This window comes from Notolabrus celidotus, unplaced genomic scaffold (genome assembly GCF_009762535.1).
Source record: "Notolabrus celidotus isolate fNotCel1 unplaced genomic scaffold, fNotCel1.pri scaffold_151_arrow_ctg1, whole genome shotgun sequence".
NCBI lineage: Eukaryota > Metazoa > Chordata > Actinopteri > Labriformes > Labridae > Notolabrus > Notolabrus celidotus.
In genome coordinates, this window is record NW_023260025.1 from 70734 (window position 1) to 86097 (window position 15364).

The 15364-nt window shown below is 38.3% G+C and overlaps 2 protein-coding genes across 2 annotated transcripts in view; one reads left to right on the forward strand and one right to left on the reverse strand.

Annotated features, from left to right (window-relative positions):
* The first annotated feature begins 767 nt into the window (after positions 1-767).
* LOC117808791 lies at positions 768-7784 on the forward strand. The gene is made up of 3 exons (XM_034678452.1): positions 768-867; positions 944-998; positions 5915-7784. The coding sequence occupies exons 2-3, from the start codon at positions 991-993 to the stop codon at positions 7143-7145; spliced, it is 1239 nt and encodes a 412-aa protein (XP_034534343.1). The 5' UTR covers positions 768-867; positions 944-990; the 3' UTR covers positions 7146-7784.
* LOC117808787 (septin-1-like) overlaps positions 7469-15364 on the reverse strand; it is a 47936-nt gene continuing 40040 nt past the window's right edge. Inside the window, exons 8-9 of the mRNA XM_034678447.1 lie at positions 10629-12153; positions 7469-7489 (exon numbers count right to left, since the gene is read on the reverse strand). Coding sequence (XP_034534338.1) covers positions 7469-7489; positions 10629-12153 — 1546 coding nt within the window. The remainder of the gene's footprint in view (positions 7490-10628; positions 12154-15364) is intronic.

Here is a 15364-nt window from a genome sequence, read left to right on the forward strand (position 1 = left end):
TTTTATTGTATTTAATGGTATTTATCTGATTTAATTTAAATGATTGTATCTAATGACTGTATTCTATTTTTATGGTATTAATCTGATTTATTTTATTGATTTTATTGTAATGATTTAATTTAATTTTTCAGATTCTATTTTATTGATTTTATTTTATTTTTCTGATTTTATTTTATTTTTCTGATTTTATTTTAATAATTTTACTTTATTGATTTTATTCTATTTTTCTGATTTTATTTTTCTGATTTTATTTTATCTTTTGTAATAAATTGATTTAAGTATATTATTTCACTTTCCTTCCCACGTTGAACTCCAGCTGTTGGTTTCTGTCTCTGTTCTTTGTGAAGCTCTTTGGGCTGCATGCTGGAATATGAACATAAAGGTGATCTATAAATAAAATGAGTTGAGTTCTCACCTGGATGACTCTCTTTTATAAGACTGCTCACCAAGCAAACACAACACAGCACATCTCTCCTGTGTTTGCTCCTCCTCACTGGCTCCCCCTAAAACTTAAAGTTTAAACTCCTTCCTCTTCCCGAACACCTGAGGGCGCCACAGATTGCTGAATCTGATCCAGTTTGTGTTGAGATGATTGATAAAATGAGAGACTGCCTGATGCATGGTGTCTCTCTGTCTTTATGTAAAACACTTGATCCTGCTGATCACATGTGCGTTCTGGTCACATGGTTTCAGAGAAATGGGGAGACTTCTCTCCATCAGTGCAACAGAAAGTACAAAGGGTTCAACGTGAGACTGTTTCTTGTAAGTCATGTGACCTGAGAGTGTCTGCCCACCCTGCTGATATGCAGCAGACTCTGCTCTCTGCTCTCTGCTTGTCCTCACAGAGCGTCCTGAAGCTGACACGAGGTAAGAACTCTTTAAAACAGGACGAATGTGAGATTTAACAGCAGGTCACTGATGTTTGTTTTCTTGTTCCATTCAGAGAACTGATGAATCACTCCATCATCCTGCTCCAGTGAAGACACAACCATGGCCATGTGAGTAAAACTAATTGTATGGTTAATGGACCCATAATGAAATTCAATATATAACTCTAATGAGTACAGAAATCAGGTCCAATAATCAAGGGAAACATAATATGTGTGTGGACTAATGCAGTGACTTCCACTACAGAGTCATGTCTGTGTTTAATGCAGTGACTTCCACTACAGAGTCATGTCTGTTTTTAATGCAGTGACTTCCACTACAGAGTCATGTCTGTGTTTAATGCAGTGACTTCCACTACAGAGTCATGTTTGTTTATAATGCAGTGACTTCCACTACAGAGTCATGTCTGTGTTTAATGCAGTGACTTCCACTACAGAGTCATGTCTGTTTTTAATGCAGTGACTTCCACTACAGAGTCATGTCTGTGTTTAATGCAGTGACTTCCACTACAGAGTCATGTCTGTGTTTAATGCAGTGACTTCCACTACAGAGTCATGTCTGTGTTTAATGCAGTGACTTCCACTACAGAGTCATGTCTGTTTATAATGCAGTGACTTCCACTACAGAGTCATGTCTGTGTTTAATGCAGTGACTTCCACTACAGAGTCATGTCTGTGTTTAATGCAGTGACTTCCACTACAGAGTCATGTCTGTGTTTAATGCAGTGACTTCCACTACAGAGACATGTCTGTTTATAATGCAGTGACTTCCACTACAGAGTCATGTCTGTGTTTAATGCAGTGACTTCCACTACAGAGTCATGTCTGTGTTTAATGCAGTGACTTCCACTACAGAGTCATGTCTGTTTATAATGCAGTGACTTCCACTACAGAGTCATGTCTGTTTTTAATGCAGTGACTTCCACTACAGAGTCATGTCTGTGTTTAATGCAGTGACTTCCACTACAGAGTCATGTCTGTGTTTAATGCAGTGACTTCCACTACAGAGTCATGTCTGTGTTTAATGCAGTGACTTCCACTACAGAGTCATGTCTGTGTTTAATGCAGTGACTTCCACTACAGAGTCATGTCTGTGTTTAATGCAGTGACTTCCACTACAGAGTCATGTCTGTGTTTAATGCAGTGACTTCCACTACAGAGTCATGTCTGTTTTAATGCAGTGACTTCCACTACAGAGTCATGTCTGTGTTTAATGCAGTGACTTCCACTACAGAGTCATGTCTGTGTTTAATGCAGTGACTTCCACTACAGAGTCATGTCTGTGTTTAATGCAGTGACTTCCACTACAGAGTCATGTCTGTTTATAATGCAGTGACTTCCACTACAGAGTCATGTCTGTGTTTAATGCAGTGACTTCCACTACAGAGTCATGTCTGTTTTTAATGCAGTGACTTCCACTACAGAGTCATGTCTGTGTTTAATGCAGTGACTTCCACTACAGAGTCATGTCTGTTTTTAATGCAGTGACTTCCACTACAGAGTCATGTCTGTTTATAATGCAGTGACTTCCACTACAGAGTCATGTCTGTGTTTAATGCAGTGACTTCCACTACAGAGTCATGTCTGTTTTTAATGCAGTGACTTCCAATACAGAGTCATGTCTGTTTTTAATGCAGTGACTTCCACTACAGAGTCATGTCTGTTTATAATGCAGTGACTTCCACTACAGAGTCATGTCTGTTTATAATGTAGTGGCTTCCACTACAGAGTCATGTCTGTTTTTAATGCAGTGACTTCCACTACAGAGTCATGTCTGTGTTTAATGCAGTGACTTCCACTACAGAGTCATGTCTGTTTTTAATGCAGTGACTTCCACTACAGAGTCATGTCTGTGTTTAATGCAGTGACTTCCACTACAGAGTCATGTTTGTTTATAATGCAGTGACTTCCACTACAGAGTCATGTCTGTGTTTAATGCAGTGACTTCCACTACAGAGTCATGTCTGTTTTTAATGCAGTGACTTCCACTACAGAGTCATGTCTGTTTTTAATGCAGTGACTTCCACTACAGAGTCATGTCTGTTTATAATGCAGTGACTTCCACTACAGAGTCATGTCTGTTTTTAATGCAGTGACTTCCACTACAGAGTCATGTCTGTTTTAATGCAGTGACTTCCACTACAGAGTCATGTCTGTGTTTAATGCAGTGACTTCCACTACAGAGTCATGTCTGTGTTTAATGCAGTGACTTCCACTACAGAGTCATGTCTGTTTATACTGCAGTGACTTCCACTACAGAGTCATGTCTGTGTTTAATGCAGTGACTTCCACTACAGAGTCATGTCTGTTTTTAATGCAGTGACTTACCACTACAGAGTCATGTCTGTGTTTAATGCAGTGACTTCCACTACAGAGTCATGTCTGTGTTTAACGCAGTGACTTCCACTACAGAGTCATGTCTGTGTTTAATGCAGTGACTTCCACTACAGAGTCATGTCTGTGTTTAATGCAGTGACTTCCACTACAGAGTCATGTCTGTTTATAATGCAGTGACTTCCACTACAGAGTCATGTCTGTGTTTAATGCAGTGACTTCCACTACAGAGTCATGTCTGTTTTTAATGCAGTGACTTCCACTACAGAGTCATGTCTGTGTTTAATGCAGTGACTTCCACTACAGAGTTATGTCTGTTTTTAATGCAGTGACTTCCACTACAGAGTCATGTCTATTTTAATGCAGTGACTTCCACTACAGAGTCATGTCTGTGTTTAATGCAGTGACTTCCACTACAGAGTCATGTCTGTTTTTAATGCAGTGACTTCCACTACAGAGTCATGTCTGTTTTTAATGCAGTGACTTCCACTACAGAGTCATGTCTGTTTTAATGCAGTGACTTCCACTACAGAGTCATGTCTGTTTTAATGCAGTGACTTCCACTACAGAGTCATGTCTGTGTTTAATGCAGTGACTTCCACTACAGAGTCATGTCTGTGTTTAATGCAGTGACTTCCACTACAGAGTCATGTCTGTGTTTAATGCAGTGACTTCCACTACAGAGTCATGTCTGTTTTAATGCAGTGACTTCCACTACAGAGTCATGTCTGTGTTTAATGCAGTGACTTCCACTACAGAGTCATGTCTGTTTTTAATGCAGTGACTTCCACTACAGAGTCATGTCTGTGTTTAATGCAGTGACTTCCACTACAGAGTCATGTCTGTTTATAATGCAGTGACTTCCACTACAGAGTCATGTCTGTGTTTAATGCAGTGACTTCCACTACAGAGTCATGTCTGTGTTTAATGCAGTGACTTCCACTACAGAGTCATGTCTGTTTTAATGCAGTGACTTCCACTACAGAGTCATGTCTGTTTTTAATGCAGTGACTTCCACTACAGAGTCATGTCTGTTTTAATGCAGTGACTTCCACTACAGAGTCATGTCTGTGTTTAATGCAGTGACTTCCACTACAGAGTCATGTCTGTGTTTAATGCAGTGACTTCCACTACAGAGTCATGTCTGTGTTTAATGCAGTGACTTCCACTACAGAGTCATGTCTGTGTTTAATGCAGTGACTTCCACTACAGAGTCATGTCTGTGTTTAATGCAGTGACTTCCACTACAGAGTCATGTCTGTGTTTAATGCAGTGACTTCCACTACAGAGTCATGTCTGTTTTAATGCAGTGACTTCCACTACAGAGTCATGTCTGTGTTTAATGCAGTGACTTCCACTACAGAGTCATGTCTGTGTTAATGCAGTGACTTCCACTACAGAGTCATGTCTGTGTTTAATGCAGTGACTTCCACTACAGAGTCATGTCTGTGTTTAATGCAGTGACTTCCACTACAGAGTCATGTCTGTGTTTAATGCAGTGACTTCCACTACAGAGTCATGTCTGTTTTTAATGCAGTGACTTCCACTACAGAGTCATGTCTGTGTTTAATGCAGTGACTTCCACTACAGAGTCATGTCTGTTTATAATGCAGTGACTTCCACTACAGAGTCATGTCTGTGTTTAATGCAGTGACTTCCACTACAGAGTCATGTCTGTGTTTAATGCAGTGACTTCCACTACAGAGTCATGTCTGTGTTTAATGCAGTGACTTCCACTACAGAGTCATGTCTGTTTTAATGCAGTGACTTCCACTACAGAGTCATGTCTGTGTTTAATGCAGTGACTTCCACTACAGAGTCATGTCTGTGTTTAATGCAGTGACTTCCACTACAGAGTCATGTCTGTTTATAATGCAGTGACTTCCACTACAGAGTCATGTCTGTGTTTAATGCAGTGACTTCCACTACAGAGTCATGTCTGTTTATAATGCAGTGACTTCCACTACAGAGTCATGTCTGTTTATAATGCAGTGACTTCCACTACAGAGTCATGTCTGTTTATAATGCAGTGACTTCCACTACAGAGTCATGTCTGTTTATAATGCAGTGGCTTCCACTACAGAGTCATGTCTGTGTTTAATGCAGTGACTTCCACTACAGAGTCATGTCTGTGTTTAATGCAGTGACTTCCACTACAGAGACATGTCTGTTTTTAATGCAGTGACTTCCACTACAGAGTCATGTCTGTTTATAATGCAGTGACTTCCACTACAGAGTCATGTCTGTTTATAATGCAGTGACTTCCACTACAGAGTCATGTCTGTTTATAATGCAGTGACTTCGACTACAGAGTCATGTCTGTTTATAATGCAGTGACTTCCACTACAGAGTGATGTCTGTTTATAATGCAGTGACTTCCACTACAGAGTCATGTCTGTTTATAATGCAGTGACTTCCACTACAGAGTGATGTCTGTTTTTAATGCAGTGACTTCCATATTTAGGAACATAATTCAGAAACTGTTGAACTGTTAGCTCACGCAGTCTCACACAGAGGGTTGAACCTCTTCCCATCCTTCCCTCTGAGAGACTCTGCCTCTCTGGTCATGTGACTCTCCTGTTGATCATTAACCTCATTAGGTAGGAGATGTTTCTCAAGGTGTCATTGTTTTGTTGTCCCTGAACTAGCTGTTAGAAACGTGTTGCTGACATCAAATTTCTTCTGTTTCACAGGAACTCCTCATCCATATTAGAATACATTTCCTCCGTTCTCATTCAATCAAGATCTCCTGCCATCTACAAGGTGATGACAAAGAAAGAGAGGATTGGAAATCTAACAAGAATTACTCTTGGGAAAAAAGATGTGAGCAAGTTAAACAAAACCATCCTGCTCGTGGGCGAAACAGGAACAGGAAAATCCACTCTGATCAACGCCCTGGTCAACTACGCCATGGGGGTGAAGTGGGAGGACAACGTCTGGTTTCAGATCGTGGAGGATAACAAGACAGGTCAAGCAGAAAACCAGTGTGAAAGTCAGACATCAGACGTGAACGTGTACGAGATCTTTGGCTTTGAAGGTAAAACTCTGCCCTACTCTCTGACCATCATCGACACTCCTGGATACGGAGACACCGGAGGGATTGACCATGATGACATCGTCAGTCAGAGACTGTTAGAGCTGTTTGGCACAGAGGGTGGAGTTCATGAGATCAACGCGGTGGGTCTGGTGCTGAAATCTACCGTGAATCGACTTGATGACCGACAATGTTACATTTTCAATGCGGTGCTGTCTCTGTTTGGAAAAAACATGGAGGACAGCATTGTTGCCCTCTTAACACATTCAAATGGGAGACAACCTAAAAATGCTCTCACAGCCCTTGAAGCTGCAAAAATGAAGTGTGCTAAAGATGCTAAGGGTCAGCCTGTTTACTTCCTGTTTGAGAACTGCCAGACAGAAGACAGAGGAGAAGATCCAGATTACCTTGAACATGTTAATGACATAACAATGAAAGGAATGAGGCAGTTTGCACAGTTCCTGCATAGGTCAGAGCCTAAAGGGCTGAAGATGACTGTAGATGTTTTGAAAGAGAGAATGAGACTGATGGCGTGCATCAGAAACCTGAAAGAGCGAGTCGAGTTTATTGAAAAACACCTGGAAGAAATCCAAAGGTTTGATGGGAGCATGCCTAGTTTGCTCTTGTTCATGAGGATGTTTTCTGGAGTACACATGGTGGAGCCAATGATAGAGAAACGTAAATGGTTGGAGGAGTCCTTCCAGAGTGTCGTCAAACTGGAGCAGATTGCCCTGAATGCTGATTCGCTGTACACTCATGAACACTTGGACTTCCTGATTAAAACGATGGAGGAGACAAGAGACGCAGAGAAGATCCAGAAACTGAAAGAGATGAAGAGTCGAGTGGACGGAGTAATCAAAGCAGGACTGCGTTACAAAGCAGCGTGTTAATGGAGAGAGGAGACGCAGTAAAGCTGGTGAACAGCGTCACTGAGAGGAGGCGAGGGATGGAACATCGTCACTCTCACTGGTTAACATCAGAGTTAACGTTTCAGTAATGTCGGCATGTGTTGTCTCAGCGCAGTTTGTTGAAGGCAAACACAGGCATGAGGTGGTTAACGTGCAGGAGGACTGGAGGCTGGTGCTAGCTCTGCTAACCTTAGCCACACTCAGCAGACCTGTTGACATGGTTTACCCACAGACTCTGAGATCACGTGTTTATCTTTGTGAGTTAGATTAGTCAGCTAGCTGGATTTTAAATTTACTTTCAGGGACTAAGTCACCTCTGAACGTCCCTTGAGGAGGGAACACCAGGACATGGGTTTTTGACATGTAGAGCTCCTTATGAAGGCCAAAAGGCTGAATGATATATCAGTAACAGGTGAATCATTTAATCTAGAGTGCACATGTTGTTTATTGTGAGCACAATAATACAAATGTAACTTTTTGGACTTCAGGGCCTCCGTAGCATCTCGCAGAATTGAGTTGAGATATCTTTAAAGTTCCTAACCATAGACCTTTCTGGAGTCCCTGAGCTCCCTTGTCTCGTAGGTTCCTCTGGATCTCTGCTGCTGTGGACGTGCCAGACTCCAGCTGCTACAACTACTACTATCCGTCTCCCCACTATCATCTCTCTCTCTCTCTCTCTCTCTCTGTCTCTCTCTCTCTCTCTCTTCACCTCCCTCTATCCCTCTCTCCAACACGGTCTCAGCAGATGTGTGTCTAACATGAGTCTGGTCCTGCTGGAGGTTTCTGCCTGTTAAAGGAAGTTTGTCCTTGCCACTGTAACTTGCTAAATGCTGCAAAGTGCTCTGCTCATGGTGGATTAAGATGAGATCAGACTGAGTCCTGTCTGGAAGATGGGACTGGATCTGATCCGGTCTTGATGTTGGGTCTTTGTTAATAATAGAACATAGAGTCTGGTCTAGACCGGCTCTGTTTGGAGTCTAAGGAGAACATTTGTTGTGATTTGGTGATTTATAAATAAAGATTGATGTATTGATAAAGCATGTGTTTTTCATTAACAGGTAAATTCCTGACAGGATGTTAAATCTAGACTTCATTCAGTTTAATAACTGGTCCGGTTTCTTTCACAGAGGTCAAAGGTGAACATTTGTTCACTCTGTTATAAAAGCTGTAAGCTAAAGTTATAATAATATAACAGTTCTGTTACAGGTATGAAGGTGTGTTCAAGTGTTCAGGTTTCCATCAGTTCAGTGTAGTCAGGAGTGCAGTGTTAGCGCCCTCTGTTGATGACCGCAGAAACCATCATCATCACTTCCTGCTCTTCATCACGCTGTGTAAACATCAGCTCTAAAGGTGGTGAGTGTTTTTCCACATCGAGTCCATGTTGAACTTTGAGATCAGAATAAACTGAAGCTGAGACTGAATCAATCACAGATATTTAATGAATCAGGTGAATCAATCACAGATATTTAATGAATCAGATGAATCAATCACAGATATTTAATGAATCAGATGAATCAATAACATGTATTTAATGAATCAGATGAATCAATCACAGATATTTAATGAATCAGGTGAATCAATCACAGATATTTAATGAATCAGATGAATCAATCACAGATATTTAATGAATCAGATGAATCAATCACAGATATTTAATGAATCAGATGAATCAATCACAGATATTTAATGAATCAGATGAATCAATCACAGATATTTAATGAATCAGATGAATCAATAACATGTATTTAATGAATCAGATGAATCACTAACAGATATTTAATGAATCAGGTGAATCAGTAACAGATATTTAATGACTCAGGTGAATCGATCACAGATATTTAATGAATCAGATGAATCAATAACAGATATTTAATGAATCAGGTGAATCAATAACATATATTTAATGAATCAGGTGAATCAATAACAGATATTTAATGAATCAGATGAATCAGTAACAGATATTTAATGACTCAGGTGAATCGATCACAGATATTTAATGAATCAGGTGAATCAATAACAGATATTTAATGAATCAGATGAATCAATAACAGATATTTAATGAATCAGGTGAATCAATCACAGATATTTAATGAATCAGGTGAATCAATCACAGATATTTAATGACTCAGGTGAATCAATCACAGATATTTAATGAATCAGCAGAATCACTAAATCATTTAAAATCATGATCAAATGAAGACAAACTGATTTCATCAATCACACATTTGATTATTGATTCCCTGTTTAACTAATCAAGTTCCATTAACTATGAAAAACACACAAAATGCTGCAATCACTACAAATATGACATTTAAAGAATAAAGTAAAACATACATGGATACATGGCATTCACAGGATTAAACAGCAATAGTATAAACCACATATATAATCCCCTTTTATATGTTTTGGTTTTAAATCTATTGCTGATTTTATTTTTATCAGCTTTTTTTTTTTCTTTGCAAGAAATGTGCACCTTTTATATTGTGCCACCAAGAAAATTAGGAATGCTATTTTATTATTATTCTTTTTTTTTATTCTTTTTATATGTATTTTTTTTCTTTTTTCTTTTTGTTGGTTTTGTATAACATATATAATTTTTCAACTTGTGTTGAACAAAGAAATACTGAAAAAAATGCAATAAAAAGTTGAATGACAAAACAATATATTGTGCCACCAACGATGAACATGTGATTAAAACAAGAACTCAGATCCTGTGAACCTGAGACGATGTTAAACTAAATGTTATATAGTCTTTGAATTATTACAGACTGGTTTCTTCATCAAACAGAACAACAGATTTAAAGAGTGAACATATGATTCAGATAGAACAGAATATTTCTACTTTCTAATGAACATGTGACAAACTGAAGAGTTTCTGACTCCTCCTCCACATCATTTAAAATAAACCACAGACTGAAACAACAATAAATCATTGAACTCACACAGAGGATCTGAAGACAGAGACACGGACGTCTGTCCAACTGAAGGACGGTTTGTGTTGCTGCTGTCTGTAACATCTAACACCAGAGGACGTGATACGAGTTTATACAGTTAATCACTGGTTAAAGAAATAGAAGAACAAAGGTTAAGAATAAACAGCTGCAGTCATCACGATCATCAGCAGGCACTGTTTCAGGAGGAAGACCACATTCAGGTCTTTATGCAGGAAAACAACATAAATCAGGCCCAACAGCTCTGGACTGAAACTTCTTCAATGATCCTTAAACTTCTGTATCAGCAGGTTCACCTTTTTCATCCACAGGTGTCTGCTCTCAATCATCTTGTTCACTTATTATTTCCATCCAAAAAATGATTTACCAGCTGTCACCATTCTGCCGACCATGTACTCCTGTACAGCTCTTCTTCCTTCATCTAAACTTGCTGCTGCCAGTCTGCCGACCTTGTACCCCATTCCTTTTTTTTTCCTTCATCCTCTCGTCTCTTCATCTCCTCCAGTTTCTGGACCTTCTCTGTGTCTCCTCTCTCCTTCATCTTCTGAATCAGGTAGTCCAGGTGGACCAGAGTGGACAGGGAGTCTGCATTCAGAGCGATCTGCTCCAGCTTTTCAACATGCTGGAAGGCCGTGTCCAAACACTGATCTTTGTCTTTCTGAAGCTCTTCCATACGTTTCTCCGTATTAACCAGGAGGCCGAACGTCTCCTCACAGTCTGCTTTACTTCTTTCATACTTCTCTTCTACATCTCCCTGGGTTGTTTTCACCTTCTCAAGATGTTTCAAACGACATATTGTCTCCTGACATACGTTACAGCAGACAGCTCCCTCATAAAACAACCCCAACCCCCACGTCCCTCCTTTGATAGATTCTTTAACTTTGTATGGCTCATCCACCCACACATTGATGTTCTGGTTTCTCTTCATCTGTTCTTCATGTTTCTTCATCTCTTCTTCATGTTTCTTCAGAGCTTCCTTAGTCTGCTGGATCTCTGTCTGGTGTTTTTTTTTAGCTGTATCAAAATCTTCTTCGTTGCTCTTCATCTGTTCTTCTTGTTTCTTCAGAGCTTCCTGAATCTGTTGAGTTTCTCTCTGCTTTAGTTCGATCAGCTGGACTCGGTCTTGCAGGTTCTGGATGCAGGCCGTCAGTCTGATGCGTTCATTCAACACTTCAACAGTTTTTACCAGGCTCTGAGCATCACGCTTTAGAAGGAACTCAGTGAATTCTTCCATTTGGCTGTTTGTGAAGTCCCATGCACATTTTAAAACTAACTTATTTTCCTTTGTTCTCTGTTTGCTTTGGTGATTATTGAACAGAAAATGAACGGGCTCATTATCTTCATCTTTGGCACACTTGATGTGTGCAGCCTCAAGAGCTTGCAGAACATTTGTGGGTGTCATCATGTCTGAGTGTGTGATGAGGGAGATGATGTTGTTCTCCATGTCTTTTCCAAACAGAGACACCACCGAATCAAAGATGTACATCAAACGGTCACTCAGTCGATTCTCAGTAGATTTCAGCACCAGACAAATGACATTCATCTCATGGACTCCATCCTTTGAGCGGAACACGTCCAACATTCTCTGACTGATCTTGTCATCTTGCTCAGCTCCTCTGGTGTCTCCGTATCCAGGAGTGTCGATGATGGTCAGAGAGTAGGGCAGGGTTTTACCTTCAAAACCAAAGATCTCGTACACGATCACGTCTGAGGTCTGACTTACACTCTGACTTTCTTTCTGAGGTCCCCCTTGGGCAGTATTTTTCTCCTCTTCAATGATCTGAAACATGATGTTGTCCTCCCACTCCACCCCCATGGCGTAGTTCACCAGAGCGTTGATCAGAGTAGATTTTCCTGTTCCAGTTTCACCAACAAGTAAGATGGTTCTGTTGGTCTTCTTTGGATCTCTTTTACCCAGAGTCAGTTTTTTAAGAGTTCCTATGTCCTCTTTCTTTGGCAGCAGCTCGTAGACATCAGGAGAGCCTGAACGTATCAGACGTTTGGGGGTGTTGTCGTATTTAGATGAGCTTTTAGTTTCTCTGTTAAAGAGTAAAAGCAGTACAAAGAATCAGACGTTGTTTACCTGTATTTATATTCCTCTGTGTTTACCTGTATTTATATTCCTCTGTGTTTACCTGTATTTATATTCCTCTGTGTTTACCTGTATTTATATTCCTGTGTTTACCTGTATTTATATTCCTGTGTTTACCTGTATTTATATTCCTCTGTGTTTACCTGTATTTATATTCCTCTGTGTTTACCTGTATTTATATTCCTGTGTTTACCTGTATTTATATTCCTCTGTGTTTACCTGTATTTATATTCCTGTGTTTACCTGTATTTATACTCCTCTGTGTTTACCTGTATTTATATTCCTGTGTTTACCTGTATTTATATTCCTCTGTGTTTACCTGTATTTATATTCCTCTGTGTTTACCTGTATTTATATTCCTGTGTTTACCTGTATTTATATTCCTGTGTTTACCTGTATTTATATTCCTCTGTGTTTACCTGTATTTATATTCCTGTGTTTACCTGTATTTATATTCCTGTGTTTACCTGTATTTATATTCCTCTGTGTTTACCTGTATTTATATTCCTCTGTGTTTACCTGTATTTATATTCCTCTGTGTTTACCTGTATTTATATTCCTGTGTTTACCTGTATTTATATTCCTGTGTTTACCTGTATTTATATTCCTCTGTGTTTACCTGTATTATATTCCTGTGTTTACCTGTATTTATATTCCTGTGTTTACCTGTATTTATATTCCTCTGTGTTTACCTGTATTTATATTCCTCTGTGTTTACCTGTATTTATATTCCTGTGTTTACCTGTATTTATATTCCTCTGTGTTTACCTGTATTTATATTCCTCTGTGTTTACCTGTATTTATATTCCTGTGTGTTTACCTGTATTTATATTCCTGTGTTTACCTGTATTTATATTCCTGTGTTTACCTGTATTTATATTCCTGTGTTTACCTGTATTTATATTCCTGTGTTTACCTGTATTTATATTCCTGTGTGTTTACCTGTATTTATATTCCTCTGTGTTTACCTGTATTTATATTCCTGTGTTTACCTGTATTTATATTCCTGTGTTTACATGTATTTATATTCCTCTGTGTTTACCTGTATTTATATTCCTCTGTGTTTACCTGTATTTATATTCCTCTGTGTTTACCTGTATTTATATTCCTGTGTTTACCTGTATTTATATTCCTCTGTGTTTACCTGTATTTATATTCCTGTGTTTACCTGTATTTATATTCCTCTGTGTTTACCTGTATTTATATCCCCCTGTGTTTACCTGTATTTATATTCCTGTGTTTACCTGTATTTATATTCCTCTGTGTTTACCTGTATTTATATTCCTCTGTGTTTACCTGTATTTATATTCCTGTGTTTACCTGTATTATATTCCTCTGTGTTTACCTGTATTTATATTCCTCTGTGTTTACCTGTATTTATATTCCTCTGTGTTTACCTGTATTTATATTCCTGTGTTTACCTGTATTTATATTCCTGTGTTTACCTGTATTTATATTCCTCTGTGTTTACCTGTATTTATATTCCTGTGTTTACCTGTATTTATATTCCTGTGTTTACCTGTATTTATATTCCTCTGTGTTTACCTGTATTTATATTCCTCTGTGTTTACCTGTATTTATATTCCTGTGTTTACCTGTATTTATATTCCTCTGTGTTTACCTGTATTTATATTCCTCTGTGTTTACCTGTATTTATATTCCTGTGTGTTTACCTGTATTTATATTCCTGTGTTTACCTGTATTTATATTCCTGTGTTTACCTGTATTTATATTCCTGTGTTTACCTGTATTTATATTCCTGTGTTTACCTGTATTTATATTCCTCTGTGTTTACCTGTATTTATATTCCTCTGTGTTTACCTGTATTTATATTCCTGTGTTTACCTGTATTTATATTCCTGTGTTTACATGTATTTATATTCCTCTGTGTTTACCTGTATTTATATTCCTCTGTGTTTACCTGTATTTATATTCCTCTGTGTTTACCTGTATTTATATTCCTGTGTTTACCTGTATTTATATTCCTCTGTGTTTACCTGTATTTATATTCCTGTGTTTACCTGTATTTATATTCCTCTGTGTTTACCTGTATTTATATCCCCCTGTGTTTACCTGTATTTATATTCCTGTGTTTACCTGTATTTATATTCCTCTGTGTTTACCTGTATTTATATTCCTCTGTGTTTACCTGTATTTATATTCCTGTGTTTACCTGTATTTATATTCCTCTGTGTTTACCTGTATTTATATTCCTCTGTGTTTACCTGTATTTATATTCCTCTGTGTTTACCTGTATTTATATTCCTGTGTTTACCTGTATTTATATTCCTGTGTTTACCTGTATTTATATTCCTCTGTGTTTACCTGTATTTATATTCCTGTGTTTACCTGTATTTATATTCCTCTGTGTTTACCTGTATTTATATTCCTGTGTTTACCTGTATTTATATTCCTGTGTTTACCTGTATTTATATTCCTGTGTTTACCTGTATTTATATTCCTGTGTTAATCTGTGTTCAGTGAGAACCATTCCTTGTTGTCTGATGTTGTCTGATATCTCTGTAGACTCTTATTCAGCATTAAAAGGAAAATTACACTTAAAATGTTGTTTTGTAAATTCATTATAAACCTTTTAATAAAGTGATATTGACATGGTATTCATGGTATCTGTATGCAGGATGTTTCCTGACCTGTGTACGGGACATGACTGTAAACTCATCTGTTGTAACATTACTCACGTTGCCATGGTGATGTCTTTATGGGAGCCGGCGGATGGAGCAGATGATCAGTTCTCTGGTTAAAAAAACAAACAGTTGGTGACCTCCTTATTCAGTCAGCTTCTTTGCTAATATTAGATGTTATTAATTACAGTGTTATACCAGAAATCATCAGAGGGTAAGAAACAGCTATGTAGTCCACAAACATTTCCTGTCCTGTTATTCTCACTTCACACCTTTATTTTTGTCAGTTCTTTCCTCTGACTTCACTTATCAATCATTCAGTAATTTATCTTTGGACATCCATTCTGCTAGTTAAAACACATTTTGCATAGAAAAGTTTTATGATGTAATAAATAGGAATAATCTCTGAATCCTCCATAAACTCATTCTAATCCAGCATACTATCAACTCATGTTTAGCACCAGTTCATCCGTCTGACAGTAAAAAGAGGCTTTCAGTACTTCTGCGTCTCAAACT